This window comes from Phodopus roborovskii, unplaced genomic scaffold, assembly GCF_943737965.1.
Source record: "Phodopus roborovskii unplaced genomic scaffold, PHOROB, whole genome shotgun sequence".
NCBI classification, from domain to species: Eukaryota; Metazoa; Chordata; class Mammalia; order Rodentia; family Cricetidae; genus Phodopus; species Phodopus roborovskii.
This window is the reverse complement of record NW_026126636.1, coordinates 2979315-3001515: the sequence shown is the minus strand read 5'-3', so window position 1 is coordinate 3001515 and position 22201 is coordinate 2979315. Positions and strand designations below refer to the sequence as shown.

At 48.3% G+C, this 22201-nt stretch overlaps 1 protein-coding gene and 1 non-coding gene across 2 annotated transcripts; both read right to left on the bottom strand.

The window, feature by feature from the left end:
- Positions 1-1840: 1840 nt before the first annotated feature.
- Positions 1841-1914, bottom strand: Trnat-agu (transfer RNA threonine (anticodon AGU)). The gene has a single exon. It is a non-coding gene; the product is annotated as a tRNA-Thr (tRNA).
- Positions 1915-3371: 1457 nt separating this feature from the next.
- Positions 3372-20472, bottom strand: Wdr88 (WD repeat domain 88). The gene is made up of 8 exons (XM_051207669.1): positions 20437-20472; positions 17260-17398; positions 16085-16214; positions 11591-11778; positions 8772-8854; positions 7501-7569; positions 4978-5081; positions 3372-3573 (listed from the first exon to the last, which is right to left on the bottom strand). Exons 1-8 carry the CDS (start codon positions 20470-20472, stop codon positions 3372-3374), a joined length of 951 nt encoding a protein of 316 aa, XP_051063626.1.
- Between the last annotated feature and the right edge of the window lie 1729 nt (positions 20473-22201).

Below are 22201 nucleotides of genomic sequence, written 5' to 3'. Positions count from 1 at the left end.
TACCCAGCTCCCTGTATTCTTTAAACTTCTTTTAAACAAGTTCTCACCCAGGATTTCTCCGTAGCTTTAGAGCCTAACCTGGAACTCGCTCTGTAGAGCGGGCTGAGCCTCGAACTCACAGAGATCCACCTCCCTCTCTGCCTCCGGAGTGCTGGGACTAAAGGCGTTCGCCACCAATGCCCAGCCAACACAGAAAGTTTGAATTTTATAGGTATGCATACTGGGAAAGGTATCAATAAGGATGAAAATAAGGATGAGGAAAATTAGGATTTTTTTTTTTTTTTGAGAGATTACAGAGTTTTGACAGTAATAGTCCCTAGATTTATTTATTTATTTATTTTTCTGACTCACACCAGTTGGCTCTTCTGATATGGGACAGAAATTCTAAATTTTTCTTTTAACAACATGCTTGGATTTAGAGAAGGAGAGCCAGATCCAACTCCAAAGCCAGCTTTGATTTTTAAGTGAATTTGGACTACTGTACTGGGATGAAAGGAGGCATAGGTTCTCAGCTAGTGAGATTTTTACCTTGTATAGATAGATATGGGTACCATAAGTCCGATTCTTCTTCGTTTGATGGTCCTTTCTTCTGTAGGCATCTACATGTCTGCTCTTTTGGCTTCTGATGATGGCTAATTTCTGTTTTCCTGCAAAGACAAGCACAGAACACTTCCCCAACCTCAGTGAGGTTTCCTTATTACTCACGGGATTACACTTTGACGGATGACCTATCATTTCAGCAAAGGGCAGGAACTGACCGAAACAAACAAACAAACAAACAAACAAAAACAGAGTTACACAGTAAACCCATACTTATAGGAGAAGCAGAAAGAATTGCCTCTGGGACCAGTAAATGTTCTTGTTCATCCCAGCTCACAATAATTCAACCCTGTATTTGTCAGCTTGACCACAGTGGTCAAGTAGAAACCAGTGTTTTAAGTGTTAGTCTTTTCCCCAGCTAGAGAGATGCCCCAGAATCCGCTCCCAACAGCCCTATCTAAGCAAAGGCCCGTGCACATTTTGCTGTGTGGGCTAATGGTGGGTTAACACAACTACTTTGTCACTTTTCAGCTTAAGACATTTTTTACATTATTACATTTATTTATTTATTGTGAGCATGTGGACCCGCAGGCCAGAAAATTATCGGGGGGGGGGGGCAGGTTCTTGCTTTCCACCCTGTTAGACCCAGGGATTGAACCGGGGGAATCAGGGATGGCTGCAAGACATCTTAAAGACTGAGCCATCTCACCAGTCTTTAAGATGGTTTAAAATAGTTTATAGGGTTGTAACCTCAATTGTGGATCAAAGAATATCTGCGGTGGGAACCTAAGCCTTGCGTCACAAAGTTCGCGGGGCCTATCATTGCTTAGTTTGTTTGGATTTAGGTGTATCCCCGGGAACATTCTTTAAACTTCAAACCCTCCCCACCCTCCAAAAGTTTGATCACAAAGACTCAGTCACCACACTAGAGCACCGTGCCACTCGGGACCAATCCCCGTCCACAGTTTTTTGGGTTTGCTTGTTTGTTTCATGCGTTCTGCAGATGGACTGGTCGGAGCTGATACTACACGGTCCTCTTTTGAGACTCTTAGCCTCTGCAAACAGTCCTCCATATGCAGCGGGTTATACCCGCGGCGCGGCTGCAAGTAGAGGAGCTTTCTATGCAAGGTTTGGGAAGCCAAGAAGGCTCCTCTTGTGGGAGCACACGAGGGACAGGACCTGCGACCTCCTCAAGAGGCAAAGGCTAGCAGGAAACAAGGCAACATCAGCTAAATTGTCTTCCCCGAGTGAGCGGTCCAGCGTAAAGTCTTGTAAAAATGAGAGGTAGAACACTCAGGTAAGGCACCGCTGGGATTCGAACCCAGGATCTCCTGTTTACTAGACAGGCGCTTTAACCAACTAAGCCACGGCGCCGCCTGCTTGAGTGGGGCGAGAAACCAGTTCCCATTTCTAGTGACCTCATTTGCTTTGCGCATGCGCACACGTTCCGGCGCCGGTGGTGGTGCGCGCGCGCCTTGCGATTCCTCGCTTGTGCGAGCATCTGAAAGAACTCTGGGAATTGTAATTCGCTAAGCCGAGCGAGCAAGGAGCAGGATGGGGCGGGCCTGGTTTCCGGGTCACAGTAGCATCATCTGTTTGTGCTCCGCGGGTCTTTAGAGTTCGTCAGCTGGAAATCTCAGCAGAGTCCCCCAACTCCCCGTGTGGCTATGCTGGCTGCATAGTTCCTTCGGTGCAAAGTGAGCTGCGGCCATCCTGCGGCCAGCCCAGGTCCTTAACTTCTGGAGCCAGAGACAGGCAGGGATCCTGAGCCGGCTCGGGGTGATCTGAAGACTCCCACACGATGTGTGTGGGAGTTTCAGTTGTATGATCCAGTCAAGGCCCTCCCCATCCAGGCTTCCCGCCCACTTCCCCACCCCTGTCACTCTGGGGTTTCCATGCCAGCCTCGCCTTCGGCAACCAAGTCGAGCACTACCGAGGGGCATCCCTCTGGCCTTGCAACAGTGGGAGACTCGTTCGCTGAGCTCTTCTATGCAAAAGTGAATGCAAAGTGACAGAAACGTTGGGCTAGAGTTGTTTGTAATAGGTAGGTGTGCATCATTGAGGACAGCACACCAGGGCTAAGGTGGTGATGAATATACTCATTGTGGTTTTCTTTACGAAAGAGGCCCCAAAACTGCCTGCAGGTGGGCTGGAGGGATAGCTCAGTGGTTAAGAGGACGGAGGTTCAATTCCCAACACCCACAAAGTAGCTGGCGACCATCTTTTCCGGGGACTCTATACCCATCCTTTGGCCTCTGTGGGCACTGAATACATGCAAGGCACATACATGCGTACAGGCAAAACACCCATACACATAAGAAGGCAGGAAACCACTGGCCCCTTGACACCGTTACACAGAGGACCAAGCTCTTGAACCGGGAAGGGAGAAACCATATCCAAACTGAAGCAGTCACGATGCCTTGCCATCCTCCTCCACAGAGGGAACGCCACACATCATATTCACTTGACAAACATGTTCAAAAAAGTGCCCATACCAGTCCCAGGACCACGTTACAGAGCAGCTCCAGACTCCAGAATTGTAGCCTAAAAATGAGATGGACGCCGGGCTGTAAGAGCTCACAAGGACCAAACTGCGCCTACTATTTCCCCCACGCTTGTTTTCCAAAGGAATCTAGATTTATTCTATATTTAAACTAAAAGTGCTCACCCTTAAAGGGTTGGGGGGAGGGCGTCAAAGAGGCAACACCATGCCGAGAGTCTAGTGAGGGCCTGGCCTCTGCCTCAGTTTGATAGGTCCACTCAGCTGAGCAGGGACTCAGAGCGGGTCCCCGCAGAATGCAGCAAACTACTTAGCAGGTGCTCAGCGGCCATCAGCTCTCCTTACTCTCCTCCAGTGATGATGAAGAAGAAACAGACCCTAATTTCCTCTCTTCTCTCCGACAGAACATACACTGGCTGGGTAGTTGAGAAGAGAAGTCACTCTCAAAGGCGTAGAAGAACTGGTCACAACTTTTGCACTGCCGGGGACATTTTCCAAAAACAGAAACGATGTGCAGGTCAGAGGAGAGGAAGCTGTGGAGTGGAATCTGGAATCCCACCACCCAGCTAGCCTGAACTGTGCCAAGGCAAGGCCTCCCCTCTCCAGAGTCTCCTAACCTACAGACTGCCCAGAGCAGGCTGGGAGCACAAGGCTGGTACTCACACAGCCACATGCCTGGGAGCAGGGAGACAGGGTTGTGTCCAGCCCTTGTCCAGTGCTCGCTGGACAGAGTGGTCCAGAGTGGAACTGTGGGACCCAAGGAGTGGCCTGACTCCTTGATGTGCCCAGGGTACTGGCTTGCACAACAGAGTTCCAAGGAAGCAGGGCAAGCTGGTAAGGATCTGTTTTTGTTTGGTTTTCAGTGGGAGGAATTAAACCCAGGCAGGACCTTGCATGTGTTAGACCACGGAGCTACGTTCCCAGCCCCACTCCAACCCCCACCCAGTGTGTGTGTATGTGTGTGTGTGTGTGTGTGTTTAATTTTGAGACAGGGTCCCAATATATATCTCAGACAGGTCTTAAGCATAAATCCTCCTGCCTCAACCTTCTGAATAGCTAAGTGTTATAGATCCTTGCCACCTGGCTATCATTCCAGATTTCTGAACTAACCTGTTTGTGTGCTTGTTAAGGGCATCTGGTTCCCTGAAACTGGAGTTAGAAATGGTTATGAACCACCATGTGGGATCTGGGCATTCTCCACTATGCTGAGTCTCTTTCTGGCCAAAACACCACCCAGCAAGTATGGATGCTCATTTGCTATCCCCCTATCAAGTCAATGACTAAGGTAGGGTCTCTCAGCCCATGTTAGAGGCCTCTCGGGGATCCCGGCACTCCAGTGTGCTCACAAGTGCACGAATGTACACACACACACACACACACACACACACACACACACACACACCAAACAGGGAGCACACCTTTAATGGCAGAGCTCAGGAGACTGAGACAAGGGGATCTCTGTAAATTCAGTGTCAGCCCGATCTACATTGCCAATTGCAGGCCAACCGGGGCTACAGAGTGAGATGCTATCTCAAAATCATAACAATAACAGTAATAATAATAATAACAATAGAGGTTGGAGTACAGTTCAGTGGGACAGTGCTTGCCTATGCCCATGCTGCGAAAGGCATTGGGCTCTAGCCCTAACACAATAAATAAACAAATCATAAGCTGTGTGCATACTTATAACCCAGCACTTAGAAGAGTAAGGGATCAAGAGTTTCAGGTTAGCCTAGGATATATATCAAGAATGTGATATATATCAATATGGCTAGTTATCTGTGTTTACCATGTGAGCATGTGTTTTCCTTGTGTCTGTACACGTGTCTCACTTTTTGAGACTTCAGCATGCACGGGGCTGGGACCAATGAGAATTTGCTCAGGGTTTAACTGAATTGGGGAAGGTGAATGGACGTCTTCCCTGGGCTTAACTTTACCTGATACCAACCTGCTTCACCTTGCAGCCCATAGACCTCTTGTTCTCAGTCACCAAAGGGATTTTGTCGATCTTTTCAATGTTCCATAGTCTCATGGAGCTGTCCTAGAACAAGTCAAGCAGCAGGCCAGGGTCACACACACACACACACACACACACACACACACACACACACACACCACTACGGAGGCTGTGGGTCGAGCCCTGTCTCCAGCAGCTCCTAAAACAGATGTGATGGCACACATCTCGCCTGTAATCCCAGCATAGGGGAAACTGAGGCAGGAGGATCAGGAGTTCAGGGCCAGCCTGGGGTACACGAGGGCCTATGGTACAGCCATGCAATGGGATAGCGTTCCATGTTCAGCATAAATGAGCTGTCAAGCTCCCTGCCCCCTGCAAAAGACAGAGATGGAGAATGCAAAAACATATTGTTGAGCAAAAGAAGGCAGTTTGAAAAGGCTACAGGCTGTAAATTTCATCTGTCCAGCATTCTAGGAAAATAATTTTACAAGTTAAGCATGAACACAAGTTCCTGGAAAACAGAACAAAACCAAACCATCTCACCTTCCACTAAGTCTTCTGCAAGGCTCATTAACTGATTAGAACTCAAACGACATGGAGAGGTTGGAATGTTGCAAGTCCGAAGCCATATCATCACAAGTCATCCCTTCCAGCCCCTTTAACGGCCCTTCATGACCCACCTCTGATGTCATCGAATGTTCTCACTGTGAGGGTGAAGTAAGTCCTTTGGAATGTACAAACAGACCCCTCACTTCTACCAACCGAAAGGCTATCCAGTAGCCTGGAGATGAGACTTCTCGGGTATCTGTGACTTTCTTTGTTCCATTATTATAGAAACGTGATGGAAACTGTTGCTATGGTGGAGCACGGAATGTGGGGTGGCCTGAGTCTGTGCTCTGTGTCCTGTGCCAGGGTCACTCATGTTTGACTCCAGAATAAACTCTCATTACCCTTGAGGTGAGTGTTGTTGCATTTATATGTATGTTGTATGTTGTGTGTCGTATGTGTAGTGTGCATTCTGTGTGATGTGTATGTGTCATGTATGGTATGTGTTCTGGGTGGCATGTGATTTGTGGTATGTGTGTATTGTATTTTTTCCCCCCAAGACAGGGTTTCTCTGTGTAGCTTTGGAGCCTGTCCTGGAACTCACTCTGTAGACCAGGCTGGACTAGAAGTCACAGAGATCCTCCTGCCTCTGCTTCCTGAGTGCTGGGACTAAAGGCGTGCACCACCACCGCCCAGCCTGTGTGTGTGTTTTATACGTGGTATGTGTTGTGTGTGTGTGATGTCTGAATATGTGTGTGATATGTGTGTGGTATGTGTCCTGTGTGTTCTATGTGATGAGTTATAAATGTGTGTTCTGTGTGATGTTATATACATGCATGTTGTTTGATGTATATATGTGTTGTGAGTGTTGTATGTTGTGAATGTGTATATTGCAGTTGTATGTGAGCTGTGTGTTCTTGTGATGTATGATATGTAATATGTGTGTTGTATGTGTCCTATGTGTTGTGTGTGATGTGTGATATGTGTGTGTTTTGTGTAGTATGTTGTGTTTGTTGTTTGGGGTGTGTGTGAGAGAGAGTGATAAGAGACAATTAAAAAAGAAACAATGGCTGGCAAGAATTCTGGGGGCTGAATAAGCAGAGCGTGAGGGATTTTGCAGGCAGTAAAATTATTCTGTAGTTCTATAGGCTACTGTAATGATGGCATGTATTTGACTAAACTCATAGAATGTACAACACAAAAAACAATAGCAACAAACCAGGGCGGTGCACACTAATCCCAGTACTCAGGAGGCTGAGGCAGGGGCCTTACATGTTTCAGGTCAACCTGCTCTATTTCTAGTTAATTATGTAAATGTGTGGGAGTTTATATGCACCTTGTGCATTCAGGAGCCTACAGGGCCTCAGATCCCACGGAAATGGAGCTACAGATGGCTGTGAGCCACCATGTGGGTGCTGGGAAGGTCCTCTGTGTGTGTGTGTGTGTGTGTTTCATTTTTTTATGTGGGTCATGAGTGGTAGTGCACACTTTTAATCCCAATACTGGGGGTGGGTGCGGAGGCATGTGGGTCTCTGAACTCTAGGCCAGCCTGGTCTACAAATTGAATTCCAGAACAGCCAGGGCTCACAGAAAAATCCTGTCTTAAAAAAAAAAAAAAAAAAAAAAAACTTTTATTTATTTATTTGTTGGCGGCTAGGGGCAGGAACGTGCTTCAACATATGAACAACTTCTAGGAGTCCATTCTTTGTTCCTACCGTGTGGGTCCTGAGGATCAAGCCCCAGGTTGTCAGACTTGGTGGAAGGCACCTTTACCTAATAAACCATCTCAATGGCCCTCATCTTACCTCAGCCTCCTGGATGCTAGGATTACAGGCATGCAAACTGTAGTTCAGACTGCCTAGGAATTTCACACTTGGGACAACCATTTCCCCTTATCTCAGGCCCGACAAATACGATAAACATTTTTTTAAGTCTGCCAAAGCTTGTTCGCTTTTACCTTTGAAGCAGAGAGGATCCATTTCTTGCTGTTGCTAACGGCAACATCTGTCACCCAGTCATCGTGGCCCTGAACAAAAAATGATTCAACAAAGACTGAGGAGAAATGCTTTATAAGAACAACAGAAACAAAACGTCAGCAAGCCATAGCGCATTCTTGGCTCCATCCACGATGAAGGCGGGCACACTTACCTCTATCAGGGTATTGTATGTGTTTTTAAAGTCATACCACAGAGGAAGGGAATAAAAGACTATAGTCCTCTCTGGTCCCAGGTCTTTGCTTGCTCTTGTTGCTCAGGGAAGTGCCACTCAGAGGCTCCATCAGGGAGGGGCTTTGGGCTTTGAGGGATTACAGAGTCATCCACAGTAGCATAAGCAAATGAGGAGCTGGTTTCCTCAGGTCAAAATAAAACCAGAGCCACAGCTGGTGCGGTGGCGCATGCCTTCAATCCCAGCACTCGGGAGGCAGAGGCAGGCGGATCTCTATGAGTTCGAGGCCAGCTTGGTCTACAGAGTGAGTTCCAGGACAGCCAGGGCTACACAGAGAAACTCTGTCTTGAAAAAAACAAGATAATAATAATAATTATCATAAATAAAAGCAGAGGAGGCAGGTGCCACTGCTCTGTCTCGGCATCTCTACCACCTCTGTCATTTCACCGATGGAAATGGAGGCACCAGAGTAGGGTGGGAAGAAAAGGAACAGGAGAAGATGGGTTGCAGTGCTCAGCAAAAGGCAAGGTAAAAGCACTCACCACACAAGCCTGGAGTTTAATCCCCTTGCCCCTGTGGCAAGCCATGGTAGCCTCTGAGGCTCTGCATAGGGTCTTGGGTTCCTCCCTCCCTACCCCTCCCTACTGAGTGCCTTCCCTGCAGTCTCCCTATTGCCATCCACATCTCAAATCATGAGCCGCCTCTGTCCCCACCGCTCACCCACTGTGGATTAGCCCCTAAGTCCCTTTCTGCCATATCGCTCTATTATTTTTCTCTCAACCTCGTCATGGTCGGTGGTTAATTTGCTGATGTTTCTGTCCCTCCCCACAAAGGTGTCAGGACACCTAGGAGGTATCTAGGTCTGTCTCATTGCCTTAGCCTCAGCATCGGATGCCACACCACCAGGAATGGCAGACCATAGCCGTAATACCAGCCCTAGGGAGGCTGAAATAGAAAGACCTTAAGTTTGAGGTTAACCTGGGCTACATAGCAAGATCCTACTCCTCCCCCCAACACCAAGAAAAAAAAATTAGATTCATTATGTTGTGTAGGCACTTTTACCTTCAACGACAACTTCCGGTAGCCGTCTCCTACATCCCAAATAGCCACGGTCTTGTCAAACCCACCAGAAATGAGAAAAGAGCCTGCAACACAAAAGGAGGGAATGGGTAGAGTTTTCTCCTGCCCAGCCCTCCCTCCGACTGGGAAAGGCTAAAGCAGGCCACAGCGCCATCTGTGAGGCGCGGCTCATGCTGAACACATTGGGGACCCTTCCCGGTGACTCGGGGATGCCCAGTCAGCTATAGCCCTTCCTTTGATATTCAGGGTAGTCATGCCACATGGAGTTATGGACGCCAACAAATGAGCCAACCACTGGGTCACACTGCTCCTAGGAGCTGTGCAGGCTCAAGTCCCTGCCAGTGTGTGCTCACATTAGACACGGGGGTCAAGTGGGGGTGAATGCTTCTATCTCCAGTACCTGGGGTTGGGGGCATGCAGCGCTGAGGCGTATGTGATGTGTGGTGGTGTGGTGGTGGTGGTGGTGATGTGTGTGTGTGTGTGTGTGTGTGTGTACATGTTTGAACAGTATCAAGACAATTTTGAGGCTTCTTCCCCTTTCATAATATGGGGCCCAGGGATTGAACTCAGGTCATCAGATTTGGCAATAAGTAACTTTACCCACTAATCCATCTCAGTTGCCCCAAGATCTTATTTTAAAATCAAACCAAAACCCAAGGGAAAAAGCAAAACAAAGGCAAGCAAGCAAGCAAAACCCAGGGAGCTGGGGAAATGGTCCAGTGGTTGAAACACTTGCCACACAAGCCTGAGGGCTGGAGTTAGGATCCCCAGAAACCCACATAAATGCCAGGTAAGCATGCCAACCCACCTGGAATCCCAGCCCCAGAAGATGAACACAGAGCATCCCTAGAAGTTGGCTAGCAAGACTAACCTAATCTGAGAGCTCTGGGTTTGATTGAGAGACCCTGTCTCAGTAAATGAGACAAGAGAGTTATGGCATACACATACACACACACACACACATGCCCCCCTACAGGTACACGCACCTACACATACACACATGAAAAATGGAAAAAGAATAACAAAACCCCCAGTCTCTAGTCACAATGTCCTCATAAATTAATCCATTGACATGTATTTCTGGTGAAGACATCCTGTCTAATACGTATTGTTGATTGCCAGTGTGGAACTGGGCCAGTATCACTGTATCTCAGGCCTCAGTGCAACTCACAGTGCTGTGTCTGTGTGCTGTGTGTTTTCTCCATAAAGCCAATCACAGCGTTCCTGCCCTCACAGGCATTTAAAGGCATTTCACATCTCGGTTTGAGTTTAAAACAGTAAGGATATGTATGAAGCTGGAGACAACGGCTAGGTGGTTAAGAGTGCATACTGCTCTTGCAGAAGACCTAGGTTCAGTTCCCAGCACCTGCATCAGGCAGCTCACAACGGTGTGTAACTCCAGCCCCAGGGAATCTGATAGCCCTGGTCCCCATAGGCACTACACACACATTTTATCTCATTTTGGTTTTTCAAGACAGGGTTTTTCTATGTAGCCCTGTCTGTCCTGGAACTAGCTTTGTAGATCAGGCTGGCCTCGAACTCACAGAGATCCACCTGCCTCTGCCTCCCGAGTGCTGGAATTAAAGGTGTGAGCCACTAACACCCGCCTCTACAGTTGCATAATTAAAAAACTGTAATGTGCAGGAGGAGCACACACACACACACACACACACACACACACACACACACACACCATCCCGCTGGGAAGTGGACACTCTTGAGCAGCCACTTCCCTCAAAGGGCCCTAGCTGCGCCTTCATTACTGAAGAAGTGACCTTCATGTCACTTCACCTGGCAGCAGAACCCCAGCTTCCTGTAAGGAAAATTCGCCGCATGTTCTCAGTACCTCTGGTTCAGAGGGTATTAACCCGCGCCTCTAACTCTGGAGGCAGAAAAGTCTCCCAATCTGGCCAATCAGAGCCTTTCATCCATAGCTATGTGATTGGCTCAGAAATGGGTGTGTGTCCCAAACTGAGCCAATGGGAGCCTTCCCCGAGATTTGGAGCGGACACCGTCAGACAGAAATTCACTTTTCCATGAGGATTGCCAGTGGCCTGAACCAGAGTGCCTTGGAGACACGCTAGGCCATCCTTGCCTCCTGGAGTGGAAAGGAGGAGCAGCAGAAGGGGCCGGAGGAGGAACGCTGGTCTGAAAGACCGTAGCAGGAAGCATCCTTCCCATAGAGGACATTCGGTATCCAGGATTGACAAGTGTTCCTTTAAGGCCGGGGTTCTTGTTATTTATATGCACCCCGGGGAGCTTATCAAACGCAGAATCTTGCAGCCCCCCCCTCCAAAGAGTGGAATTCTGTTGGTCTTGTGTGAGAGCCAGATAACTGTACTTCAACAAGCAAATTATTTAAAGACCAATCACATTTTGGCAATCTGAATAATATTTTACACACACTCAAAAACAAAACAAAACAAAAACAAAGTTTCTTTTGTGGTTTAAGCCACATTGAGCTGGGGTTCCTGCCACTGAAAATGTGTCCACGAATTCCTCTCTGGGCTTGGGGCGCTTGGGATGGGGTGGAAGAGGCACCAACCACCCTTCCTGCTAGAATCATGGGGAGGAGTCACTGCTTTTCTGCCCAGGAAAATCCCCACAAATAGACCAGGAAGGAACCAGCTGAGTTCTGTCTCGCAGTGTACGTGTGGTAAATGAGGGTGAATCCGGCTTCTCTGTGGCACACATTTTCAATCCCAACCCTCCGGGTGCAACACTCGAGGGAGCGGGCAGGGGAGAGCATGAAAGGGGAGCGGGAGGAAGGGGCGGGGCCCCTGTGCGTGCCGGTCACTCACTGTCTCTGGCAATGCAGCAGGAACTCACACAGCCCTCATGGCCCTTCATCAGAGTCACACAGGCTCCGCGGTTTCGGAACTCCCCCGAGTGGATATTCCATATTTTTATGTTTTTATCCCAGGAGCTGGTACACAGGAAATGGCCACTGAAGTTGAAGCAGCAGTCCGAGATCGTGTTGGCGTGTGCCCTGAAACAAAGGCGGGGTTCATGCTAGCACACCGTCCGAGGGCACCCTAGAGCCCTGCCGATGGGGCCCCGGATGGAGAGAGGATGTCACCTCCCAAAGAAAACCGCTTTAAAGCAGCAAGAGATGGATGAAATTTAAGCTGTGGTGGGAAAGCACTCGCAGGGACTGCTTTCTCCTCAAAACCCTGGAGGTGGGACTGGAGAGGTGGCTCAATGGTTAAGAGTGCTGGCTGCCTTTCCAAAAGAGACGCGGGTTCATTTCCCAGCACCCACAAGGTGGCGCAAAACTCCATTTCCAGAGAACCTGACACCTTGATCCTACCCCCACAGGCGCCAAGCACATAGTGCACACATAAAATAAATCAATTTCTAAAATGTTAAGAAAGAAGAAATCCTGGGGCCAGAAGAAAGCGACCCAACAGTTTGTAGGGTAGAAAAGCACCATCCACACCTGCAATCCCAGCCTCCAGGAGGCAGCTGCACTGTAACTTTCAAGCCAGACTAGTCTGTGAGTTCGAAGTCAGCCTGGGACAACACAATGAGACCAGTCTGAGAGGAAGGAAGGAAGGCAGTCTGAGAGGGAAGGAAGGAAGGAAGGAAGGAAGGAAGGAAGGAAGGAAGGAAGGAAGGAAGGAAGGAAGGAAGGAAGGAAGGGGAAAGGAATGTTAACCAAGAAGACACCCAGCCAGATATTCTTCAGTTGAGGCATTGGCAGATGAAAATTCTTCCTCCACGGCCTCTCTGAGTAGCTCTGACTGTTCTGGGATTCACCGTGTAGACCAGACTGGCCTCAGAGATCCTCCTGCCGCTGCCTCCTGAGTGCTGGGAAGAAAGGCGTGTGCCGCCTCCTTGCTTGCCCAGGGGAAATACTTAAGAATTTACTGCCCTCAAGAGTAGTGGGCCAGCAAGACACTCGAGAGTGGAGACCATGGCTCAGCCTCTAAAGCTACGGAAGCCCAAGAGCTCAAAACCTGAGCGAGGGTCCCAGGACCCACGTGGTGTGGGGAGAGAGCCAACTTCTGCAAGTCTTCCTCACTTGGCATGCATGTGCCATAGGAATACACACACAACTCTGTGTGTGTGTGTGTGTGTCTCCCTCCCTCTCTCCCTCCTCTCTCTCACACTCAAGATAAATAATTGTTTTAAAAAATGTTTTGTTTTGTTTTTTAATGGCTCAAGAGAAGTCGAGTCATGGTGATGGCGGATCTCTGAGTTTGAGACCAGCCTGGTCTACAGGGTGAGTTCCAGGACAGCCAGGGCTGATACACAGAGAAACCCTGTCTCAAACAAAACAAAACAAAACAATACAAAAAACAAACAAACAAAACACACACACACAAGAAAAAAAGCTCAAGAGTTGTTTTCTTTCTTTCTTTTTTTTTTTTTTTAAGATTAGATTATTTATTTTGTATAGTGTTCTGCCTGCGCGTCTGCCTGCAGGTCAGAAGGGGCACCAGATCTCATTACAAATGGCCTTGAGCCACCATGTGGTGGCAGGGAATTGAACTCAGGTCCTCTAGATAAGAGTCCTTTTTCTAAGTAGAAAGGAATAATGGACTAAGAGAACTTAGAACATTAGACAGGAAGGCAGACATGGGAGAAAGATACAGACCACTTTTTTCAGCGTTCTAGTGACATTCGATGGCTGCTCACGACTGTCTGTAACCCCAGTTCCAGAAGACCCGACACCCTTTTACGGCCTCCACAGGCACTGTACACAAGCAGTGCACAGGCATACATGCGAGCCAAATACCCATTCACGTAAAATAATAGTAAACATTTTAAAAAGTAACAAAGGTAAACAAACATAGTTCTTCCATTGGACCCACCATCTCCAGAAGAATTGAAAACAGGGGCCCAAATAGATGCATAAAAAAGTGCCCACAGCAGGGTATCCAAGAGGGATTTGGGTAAGGGTCCTGTGATGTGGTCCACCAGAGCCCAGAGGCCACGGACCAGACCAAGAACTCATTGCAGTGAACATTTGTGGGTGGGGCTGGTTGGACAAAAGAGTGAGTATACTGTGTGACACACCGCAGCTCCCAGTGCCACCAGGACCAAGGCAGAGGCGTTGGAGAGACGGGAAAGATGGAGGAGTGAGGTGGTTCATTTCGTTTTGTTTTTAATCAATGTGGGGGAGTTTTCTTTTAGCGGGGAAAACTGCAGGGGTGAGGGGCAGACATAGAGGGACCAAGAGATAATCAGGACTGGGGTGCATGATGTGAAATTCCCAAAGAATCAATAAAGGGTTATGTTACCTATACATATAGATGTGTGTGTTTATATACAGATGTGTATATATAATACATATATATGTATATACATATATACATATATATATATATCAAGTGCCCATCAACAGACCGATAAACATGGTAGATGTCTATCAGTATATATGCGTATGTGTGTATATTAATATGTAATGGAGTTATATGTAATTAGGGAAAGAAATGAAGTTCTGCTATGTGCTAGAGCAGGGACGAATCTTGAAGATATTAAGTGAAAGGAGTCAGTTACTTGAGGACAAATATGATTTCATTTATATAACTATCTACACTAGGCAAATTCATAGAGGCAGAACGTGAAATAAGGGCTCCCAGGGGCTTCCGGGAGCGGGAAGTCATTGCTTAATGGATACAGTTTCCCTTTGGTGTGGAGAAACATTTTGGAAATAGATAGCAAAGGTTGCAAAATACTGTGAATGCAATTATTAATCCAGTGAACTGTGTGCTAAAAAAAAATGGTCAAAATTTATGCTGCATGCATTTCATCATAAGTAATGAATGTGCTATCTCCCCCAAACTACTTGGTTAATTTTTATTTTTTGTTACATTTATTATAGTGTGTGTGTGTGTGTGTGTGTGTGTGTGTGTGGTTGTGAGAGTGGCTGATCAGAGTTAAGCTCCCAGGAGTCAATCCTCTCCTTCTACCTTGTGGGTCCCAGGGATCACACTCAAGTCATTGGTCTAGGCAGCAAGCCCCTCCAGCAGCTGAGTCATCTCGCTGGCCCCTAAAGGTACTCTCCATGGGTGGATTGTACAGTGTGACAGTCAGGCAAGAAGAGAGTGAGGTAGTAAACTGCTGGGGAGGGAAAACCGAATGTCTGCAAGCTCAGAGATGCTCATCACTGTGCTGTCATCTTCTCTTGTACCTTCCAAACTTTGGTGCTGTGTTATGCCTCACATTCTCATAAATTTATAAGTTAAAAAAAAAAAATAAAAAGTCGCATGCTCTCATCAAAAGCTGCTAAGAATCTAGCCACGTCGACAGCAACGCCTGAAATGAAGCATGGTCTCTTGCACGGCCCCAGAGACCTCAGCCCGGAAAGCTAACCTGCGCTGCTGACACTCTGAGACTCTCACCTCTCCATTTGCTTGCTAAAAAGCCCCATTTCCGAAAGGCATGCATTTAAACTGCCCCGCTGCTGCCACGGTGTTCATTAGCGCAACTGAGCAAAATGGATCACGGCTTCTGCCCACAGCCTCTGCTGCTCCATCCCTCATGGCTGGCACAGAGTGCTGTAAGGAGCAAGGGAAGCAGGGCGCACAGCCCCCCTGCCTCAGTGTTCCCCTAAGCATCCACGTGACACGGCATGCCCAAAGGGCCCTCTTCCTCTGCGGTCCCTCAGTCCATGCTGGACCAGGAAGGAGGAACCGAGCAGGGCAGGCAGGGTGACAGGTCTGTATGTGGTCCCTTCAAGTGACACCAGCACGTGCTACAGAGGACTCACCCACTAGGCAGCGGCCACCAGCAAGGGTCGCCGGGGTCCTGAGCTTCCCATTTTAGACTCGAGGCTCACCACGTAGACTAGACTGGCCTTGAACTGTCAGTCTCCGCCTCCACGTGCTGGAATGGCAGGCATGTGCCACCGGGCCTGGTTGTAATTCACTGTGTGGTTGCTTTGAAACGGGGCTCTTACTATGTAGCTCTAGCTGTCGGGGTGTGGGCCGGGCTGAACTCTCAGCCTCGAAGAGATCTGCCTGCCTCTGTGCCCTAAGCACCCAGATTCAAGGCGGGTGCCACCACTCCTGGCCCTGGACTTCTCATTTTCATGGAGGCTCTGGGCAAGTTTGCCGGTAAGAAAGAGTTCACCTTGAAACAAAGACTTGAGACCCTGCCTGGCTCAGCCCTTAAGCTACCCTGGTGGCTTCTCTCTGGCTCCCTGGGGACTCCCCACCATGGGACCACCCTGGCGACACCTCCATTGGGACACGGCTTGTGTGTGGAATCCAGGAGGGAATGCAGACGGACATCTCTCCCACCTTCCTGCAGCCCACAGCAACCCCCACCCCCAGAACCCTTCTCACTTGGGTATGGTAAACAGCGTGGCCTGAGAGGTGATATCCCAGATCTTGATACACCTGTCCATAGAGACGGAAGCCACCTTCTGGCTGTCAGGGTCAAAGCAGCAGGCTGTGATGGACCTTTTGTGGTGACCTATGCAAAAGGAAAGTGCCCTATAACCTCAAGGGAAAGCCTCCACCACCCAGCGATGCTGTAACAACAATCCCAGTTTGCTCACAAGCATTCCCTGTCTACTATATGACAGGCTTCCAGCCCAGCCCACTAGCTACATGCAACCACACAGCCCCCAGCTCAATTGAAGAGGGAACCCTGAGCAGGTTATGACCCTCTTCATGCCAAGAGCCATGAGTGCACAGCAGTTTCTGGCTGCAAAGAACCTCTAAGTTATCAAGGGTGTTATTTCTGGAGATGGGCTAGAGTGTGAAGAAGGTAGGCATGTAACTAGGACTTGGGAGTGTGAAAGGAAGGGAGAATAGGAAGTAATCCATTAATAGGCAAGTGCAAAATGATGAAAAGTAATATGATAAAAAAACCCAAAGACTTATGGGAAATACACACACACACACACCCAAGTTCGGAAAGATCACCTAACAGTGCACTATTAATAATACCACACTGGAGTGTGGCTCAGTGGTAGAGCCCCTGCCTAGAATCCCCCAGTGAGGGGCTGAGGGTGTGGCTCAGTGGTAAAGCATGTGCCTGGGATGTTCAAAACCCTGGTTCCATCCCCTCATCACACACATACAAAATAACAATAAACACTTCCAAGAAGAATATAAAACAGATCCAGCCAGCTTTTACTTACTTGATTTTTGTGTTTTCTTTTTTAAGCAATGGTTTTCTCAATTTTCATTTTGAGAAAACTGCAAAGTTACCATATAAGTATAAGGAATAACGTGGAGAAATCTTGCATTGCCTCTCCCCATGGATACACACTACATCACAATAGCATGGCGTCACCCAGGACAGTGATGTGTGGAGACACGTGTAGGTACGGGACTTAAGGGATATCTTGAACTCCCCACCCTCCTGCGTCCACGAGCTGCAATCCCTGGTGTCCAGTAGCAGGAGCACGCGGGCTCACAGTGTGGCCCTCACCCTGGCAGCCCCACCATAGAAACCAGTTGATCAAGTGGGGAGGCATTGCTGCTGTGTGGAGGGAGCCTGGCAACCTCACCTTTGACCTGGATCACGGTGGTGATGTTATTTGGATCCATTAAGCAGATCCCTCGATCCACGTCCAAGGCAGAGAGCACGTACTTCCCGTCGGGAGAGAATTTACAGCACACCACGAAGGTGTCATGCCTGATCTTCCACTGGAACGAGGCAGAGCCCAAAGAGGACAGTGCAGCTGGTCAGCCGTCCCCCGCTTCAAGGTGTGTCCTCAGATTCCTTCCTAACGCACTGAGCCCAGCTGTCCCCTTATTACATATGGCCGGACCAAAGCTCACTTCTGCTGGGTAGAATGTGGCAGAAGGGGCCATGTGGCAGGCACTGCATTCAGAAAGCAATCATTGAAGCTGGGTGTGGTGCGGCATATCTGTAATCCCAGCACTAGGGAGGCTGAAGCAGAGGATGGCAAGGCAAGTTCAAAGCCAACCTGGGCTACAAGTGAGATCCTACCTCAAAGAGACAGGGAGGGAGGAAAGGAGAGAGGGGAGGGGAGGGGAGAAGGAGAGAGGGGTAATTTAGAGAGCTATAGAGCTGTGGTATGGTGTGTGTTTAGCATCCAAAAAAAAAAAAAAAAAAAAAAAAAAGGAAAAGGAAAAGTAAAAAGAAGCTGGGCATAGTGCTGTACCCCTATGCCTGTAATCCCAGGACATGGCAGGCTGGGGCAGGAGAATGTTGAGTTCAAGGCCAACTTGAATCTCAGAAAGAGAGAGGGAGGGAGGGAAGAGGAGAGGGGAGAGGGTAATTGTGGCTTGTTCTTTGTTCTTTCTTGGATCAGATGCTTCATGAGAGTTAACTGTCATGTCCTAAGGACACACACACAGCTCTGTGTGGCCCTGGGGACCCACAAGGATATGAACAGAGGCCTCCTGCCAACAACTGTGGGAGCAAGCCATCTTGGAAAGGGATCTTTCCGCCCCGATGGGCCTTAACGCGAGCGACCGTAGCCCCAGATGACATCATCACCGTGACTTAAGAAGAGGCTGAAGCCAGAACCACCCTGTTAAGCTGCTTCTAGATTTCTGGAAACTGTGGAGGTTAAAAAAAGAAATGTTGGCTGTTTAAGGCAACCAAGTTTTGGAGCCATTTGTCAAGCAGCCTTCATGCACTAAGTCATCTCATCCCTAATGCTGGCCAGGGTCATGGGTGACTTGTGCAATACAAATAAATAAAAGGACTTTTTGAAACGGAAAGGTACTTGAAATAGAAATGTTAGCTAAAGGCAACGGTGGGTCAACTGTAGCAGAAGAAACATTTGGACAAAATGTTCAAAGTCAGGAATGATCCATAGAACTCTCTCTCTCTCTCTCTCTCTCTCTCTCTCTCTCTCTCTCTCTCTCTCTCTCTCTCTCTCTCTCCCCGAAGCATGGCTAATTCTTGTAAGTTTATGACACCTGCCCATGAGGATGGGAGGCAGTACCCCCTTCTTTAATGCCTAGGCTGTGAGTTGGCACAGCTGTCTGGGAAGATTTGATTAAGGTTTGTGTTTCTATACTGCTTACAATAGCAATGAGATGCCAAAGCCCATTATATATGTAGGACTGGGGAGATAGCTCATCTGTTAAGCACAGCTGCTGTTCTTACAGAGGACTGGTTCAGTTTCGGCCTTCATATCAAGAGGCTCCTATCGCTCCAGCTCCAGGGGATATGATGCCCTCTTCTGGTCATTAGAGGTACCTGCACTCATGTGGTGCACATGTCTACACACAAAATCAATCATATTTGCATGTGTGTATATAGATAGGCAGAACTAGGAAGATGGCTCAGTAGGTAAGATCTGTGAAAATATGAGGGCCAGAGTTTGAAAATGTGAGGGCCAGAGTTTGGATCCCCCAGGATGCATGTAAAAGTCAGAGGACATAACAAGCATCTGTAATCCCAGCACTCCTTTGAGGAGATGGGGCCAGAGACAGGGGACTCCACAGAAGCTTGAGAGCAGCTAGTCTGTTGTATGCAGAGAGAGGGGGAGGGAGAGAGAGAAACAGAGATAGAGACAGACAGACACACCCAGGAGAGAGAGGGGAGAGAGAGAGAGAGAAGCCAACCTTGTGTCAAGAATAACAGAACCTAAGAACCAACCCCCAGTGTTTTTCTCTGACTGCCCAAGTGCAGCTTGGCATTTGTGTGCCCACACATGCACACACTCGCGTGCGCGAACACACAAACACATACACAGAGACAAATTTAAAATAACAATAATAGATTCATGCCAACTCTGCTTAGCAATAGTTGTGTCGGCCACACAGGAGCATTGGCTCTGGGGCAAAGGCTGACAAACTGGGAGACCTGAGATACTCAGAGCCCACATGGTGGAAGGAGAGAACCGATTTCAACAAGCTGTTCTCTGATCTCCATCTACATGCCATGGCATGCACACAGGTACAGACACAAACTCTGTGTGTGTGTGTGTAATCCTTATACATATATACCTATATGTTCCTTGTTATAGAGGACAGTGAAGCAGGGTCTAACCCATCACTGCTAAGTCCTGCCCACTAATTAGAAAGGGTGACAGAAGTCAGCTGTGGTGGTACATACTATGATCTTAGCCCTCAAAGGCCGAGGCAGAAAGATCAAGAGTTCTAGGCTAGCCTGGGCTGTATAGCAAGTCAAAAACAAAAATACCTGCACTTTGAAGCAAATGTGTACAAGAAAAGGCATACCAACATGTTGAGTGTAATCTCTGGATAATCCTTAAAATGTTCACAATGGGGAAAGGTTAAATATTTGGGTTTTGTTCCACCTCCTCTTCCCTCTTAAGATTCACTTATCTTGTGTCTGGGTGTTTTGCCTGCGTGTATGTATATGCACCATGTGCATGCAGTACCTATGGAGGCCAGAAGAGGGCACCATATCTCCTGGAACTGGAGTTTCAGGATTGTGAGCTGCTATGTGGATGCCAAGAACCAAATCTGGGTCCTCTGAAAGAGCAATAAGTACTTCAAATTTCCCTAGCACTCGCATTATTGAGGATCTCTCTATGTAGCCCAGGCTAACCTTGAAAATGGGCTCCTCCTACTTCAGCCTTTCCAGTGCTGAGATTACAGGTGTACACCACCGCTGCAACAATTTAGAAAGGTGCGTGTTTGCTTTTTCTTTTTTTGAGAGAGAAAAAAGAGAAAGAGAGGGTCTCACTCTGTAGACCAGGCTAGCAAGAAACTCCTGGAGGTCTGCCTGGCTCTACCTCCTGAGAGCTGCGATTAAAGATGTGTACCACCATGCCCGGATAGAAAAGTTGTCTTTAAGGAAAGTGGACAGGGGGTTGATGAATATTGGCTGAGAGAGAAGCAAGGGAAGGTAGGTGTGGGTAGGTAGCAATACTGAAGGTACCGGAGGACCCTAAGGAGGGCTGAGACAGCCCGGGGTTGGGACAGCACAATAAAAGAATCCTGCGACTGTTGGGAGAGGTGGGCCGTGGCCCCATCTGTGACACAGAGAGAAGAGACTGGGAAAGGCCACATCGCCTTTGCTCTGCGGCTTCAGCCCCTCTTCCAGCTCCAAATGGCTCACAGGGGTGCCACACCCAACCCACTCTCAGTCTGCCCTTGACCTGCCTGGGGCAGAAGCCTTTCTTGCCCAATACTCACCTTCCATCAGTGCTTGTCCTTAACGGCAAGTGAGAAAACGTTCTTCCTGGAAGACTTGGGGCTTCTGTCATTGTCCCCAACCCTAGGTCCAGCCCACAGCCACCAAAGCCCAGCCATGATTTTGTACTGTGACACCCTCACTAAGGCATACGTACCAGAAGCTGCCCCGTCTGGACATCCCAAGCCCTCACAGTTTTATCATAAGATGATGCAACGATCCTGGAAGAATCGATCAAACATTGCATCTTGACAATAGTGTTGCTGGAGCCTGTGGTTCCTATGAGGGTTCTTACTTCTTCTTTTTTTATATATATAATTTAGGACCAAATGGATCTTTCCAAAGATTCTCTGCAAACGACACTGGGGACTTGTACACCACTCCCCCCCCCCCCCGCTCCCCGAAAATGGTACCTAATAGCATCAAAGACAGCCTGGCACCATTATCTTTCTTACCTTTCAGACACTCCAAAATAGTCTTCTATATTTAAGGCTATAAAAATAACATTTTAGGGGCTGGAGAGATGGCCCCGGGCTTAAGAGCACCGGCTGCTCTTCCAGAGGGCCTAGGTTCAATTCCCAGCAACCACATAGCAGTTCACAACTGTCTGTAACTTCAATATAAGGAGATCCAACACTCCCTTCTGGCTCCACAGGCACCACACATATGACACACAAACAGGCAGAACACACACACACACACACACACACACACACACAATCTTTAAAAGAAAAAAATATATAGATCGGTACAAAATTTCTTCTGCTTTCATTTGCTGCTTTCTTTTAAGGGCATCTTTCCAAATCTTAAGACTTGCACAGTTCCCACCATTGCTAAAGGGAAATGCTTTCCTGGACAGCTTGCTGTGTTCTGAAGTGCTCTCACGCATTCAGAGAGAGCCATGCAAATATATGTCCTCTTGTGTTTTGGATGTGAACCTTCCCTTCCAGGAGGACTCACAAGTTGAAGGGCCGATGGCCAGCGGGCTGTGTGGCTTGGGGGAGGGGTTGGTTGCTGGGGGTGTTGCTGAGGGTCTGCCTTTACTCAGGACTGACCCACTGATGGGTTCGTGCTTTGATGGCATTACTGGGAGGTGGTGTGAGCTAGGGCGTGGGACAGGTGACAGGTGACAGGTGACAGGAAGTGACTGCCCAGGGTGTGTCTTTGAAGGGCACACATCCTGTCCCTGGTATCGTCCTGTGTCTCTGAGGCTTCTGGGTTGCCACACTGCATCCTCTGCTGTGACATCATGCTTGACCACTGGTCACCTGTGTGTGTCACCTGTAAAATCCTGAGCTCCAACAAATCTTCCCTGAAGTTGTTTGTCTCAGGATTTGTCCCAGAGACAAAAATTCTGACCAGCA

Excerpts from the sequence above, each read along its gene's own strand:
- Wdr88 (XM_051207669.1), bottom strand. The coding sequence starts at position 20,472 with ATGGTGGTACACATCTTTAATCGCAGCTCTCAGGAG. Across the intron at positions 11,779-16,084 it reads ACGCTGTTTACCATACCCAA|GGCACACGCCAACACGATCT; the intron begins GTGAGAAGGGTT and ends CCTTTGTTTCAG. Across the intron at positions 8,855-11,590 it reads CTGCTGCATTGCCAGAGACA|GCTCTTTTCTCATTTCTGGT; the intron begins GTGAGTGACCGG and ends TTTGTGTTGCAG.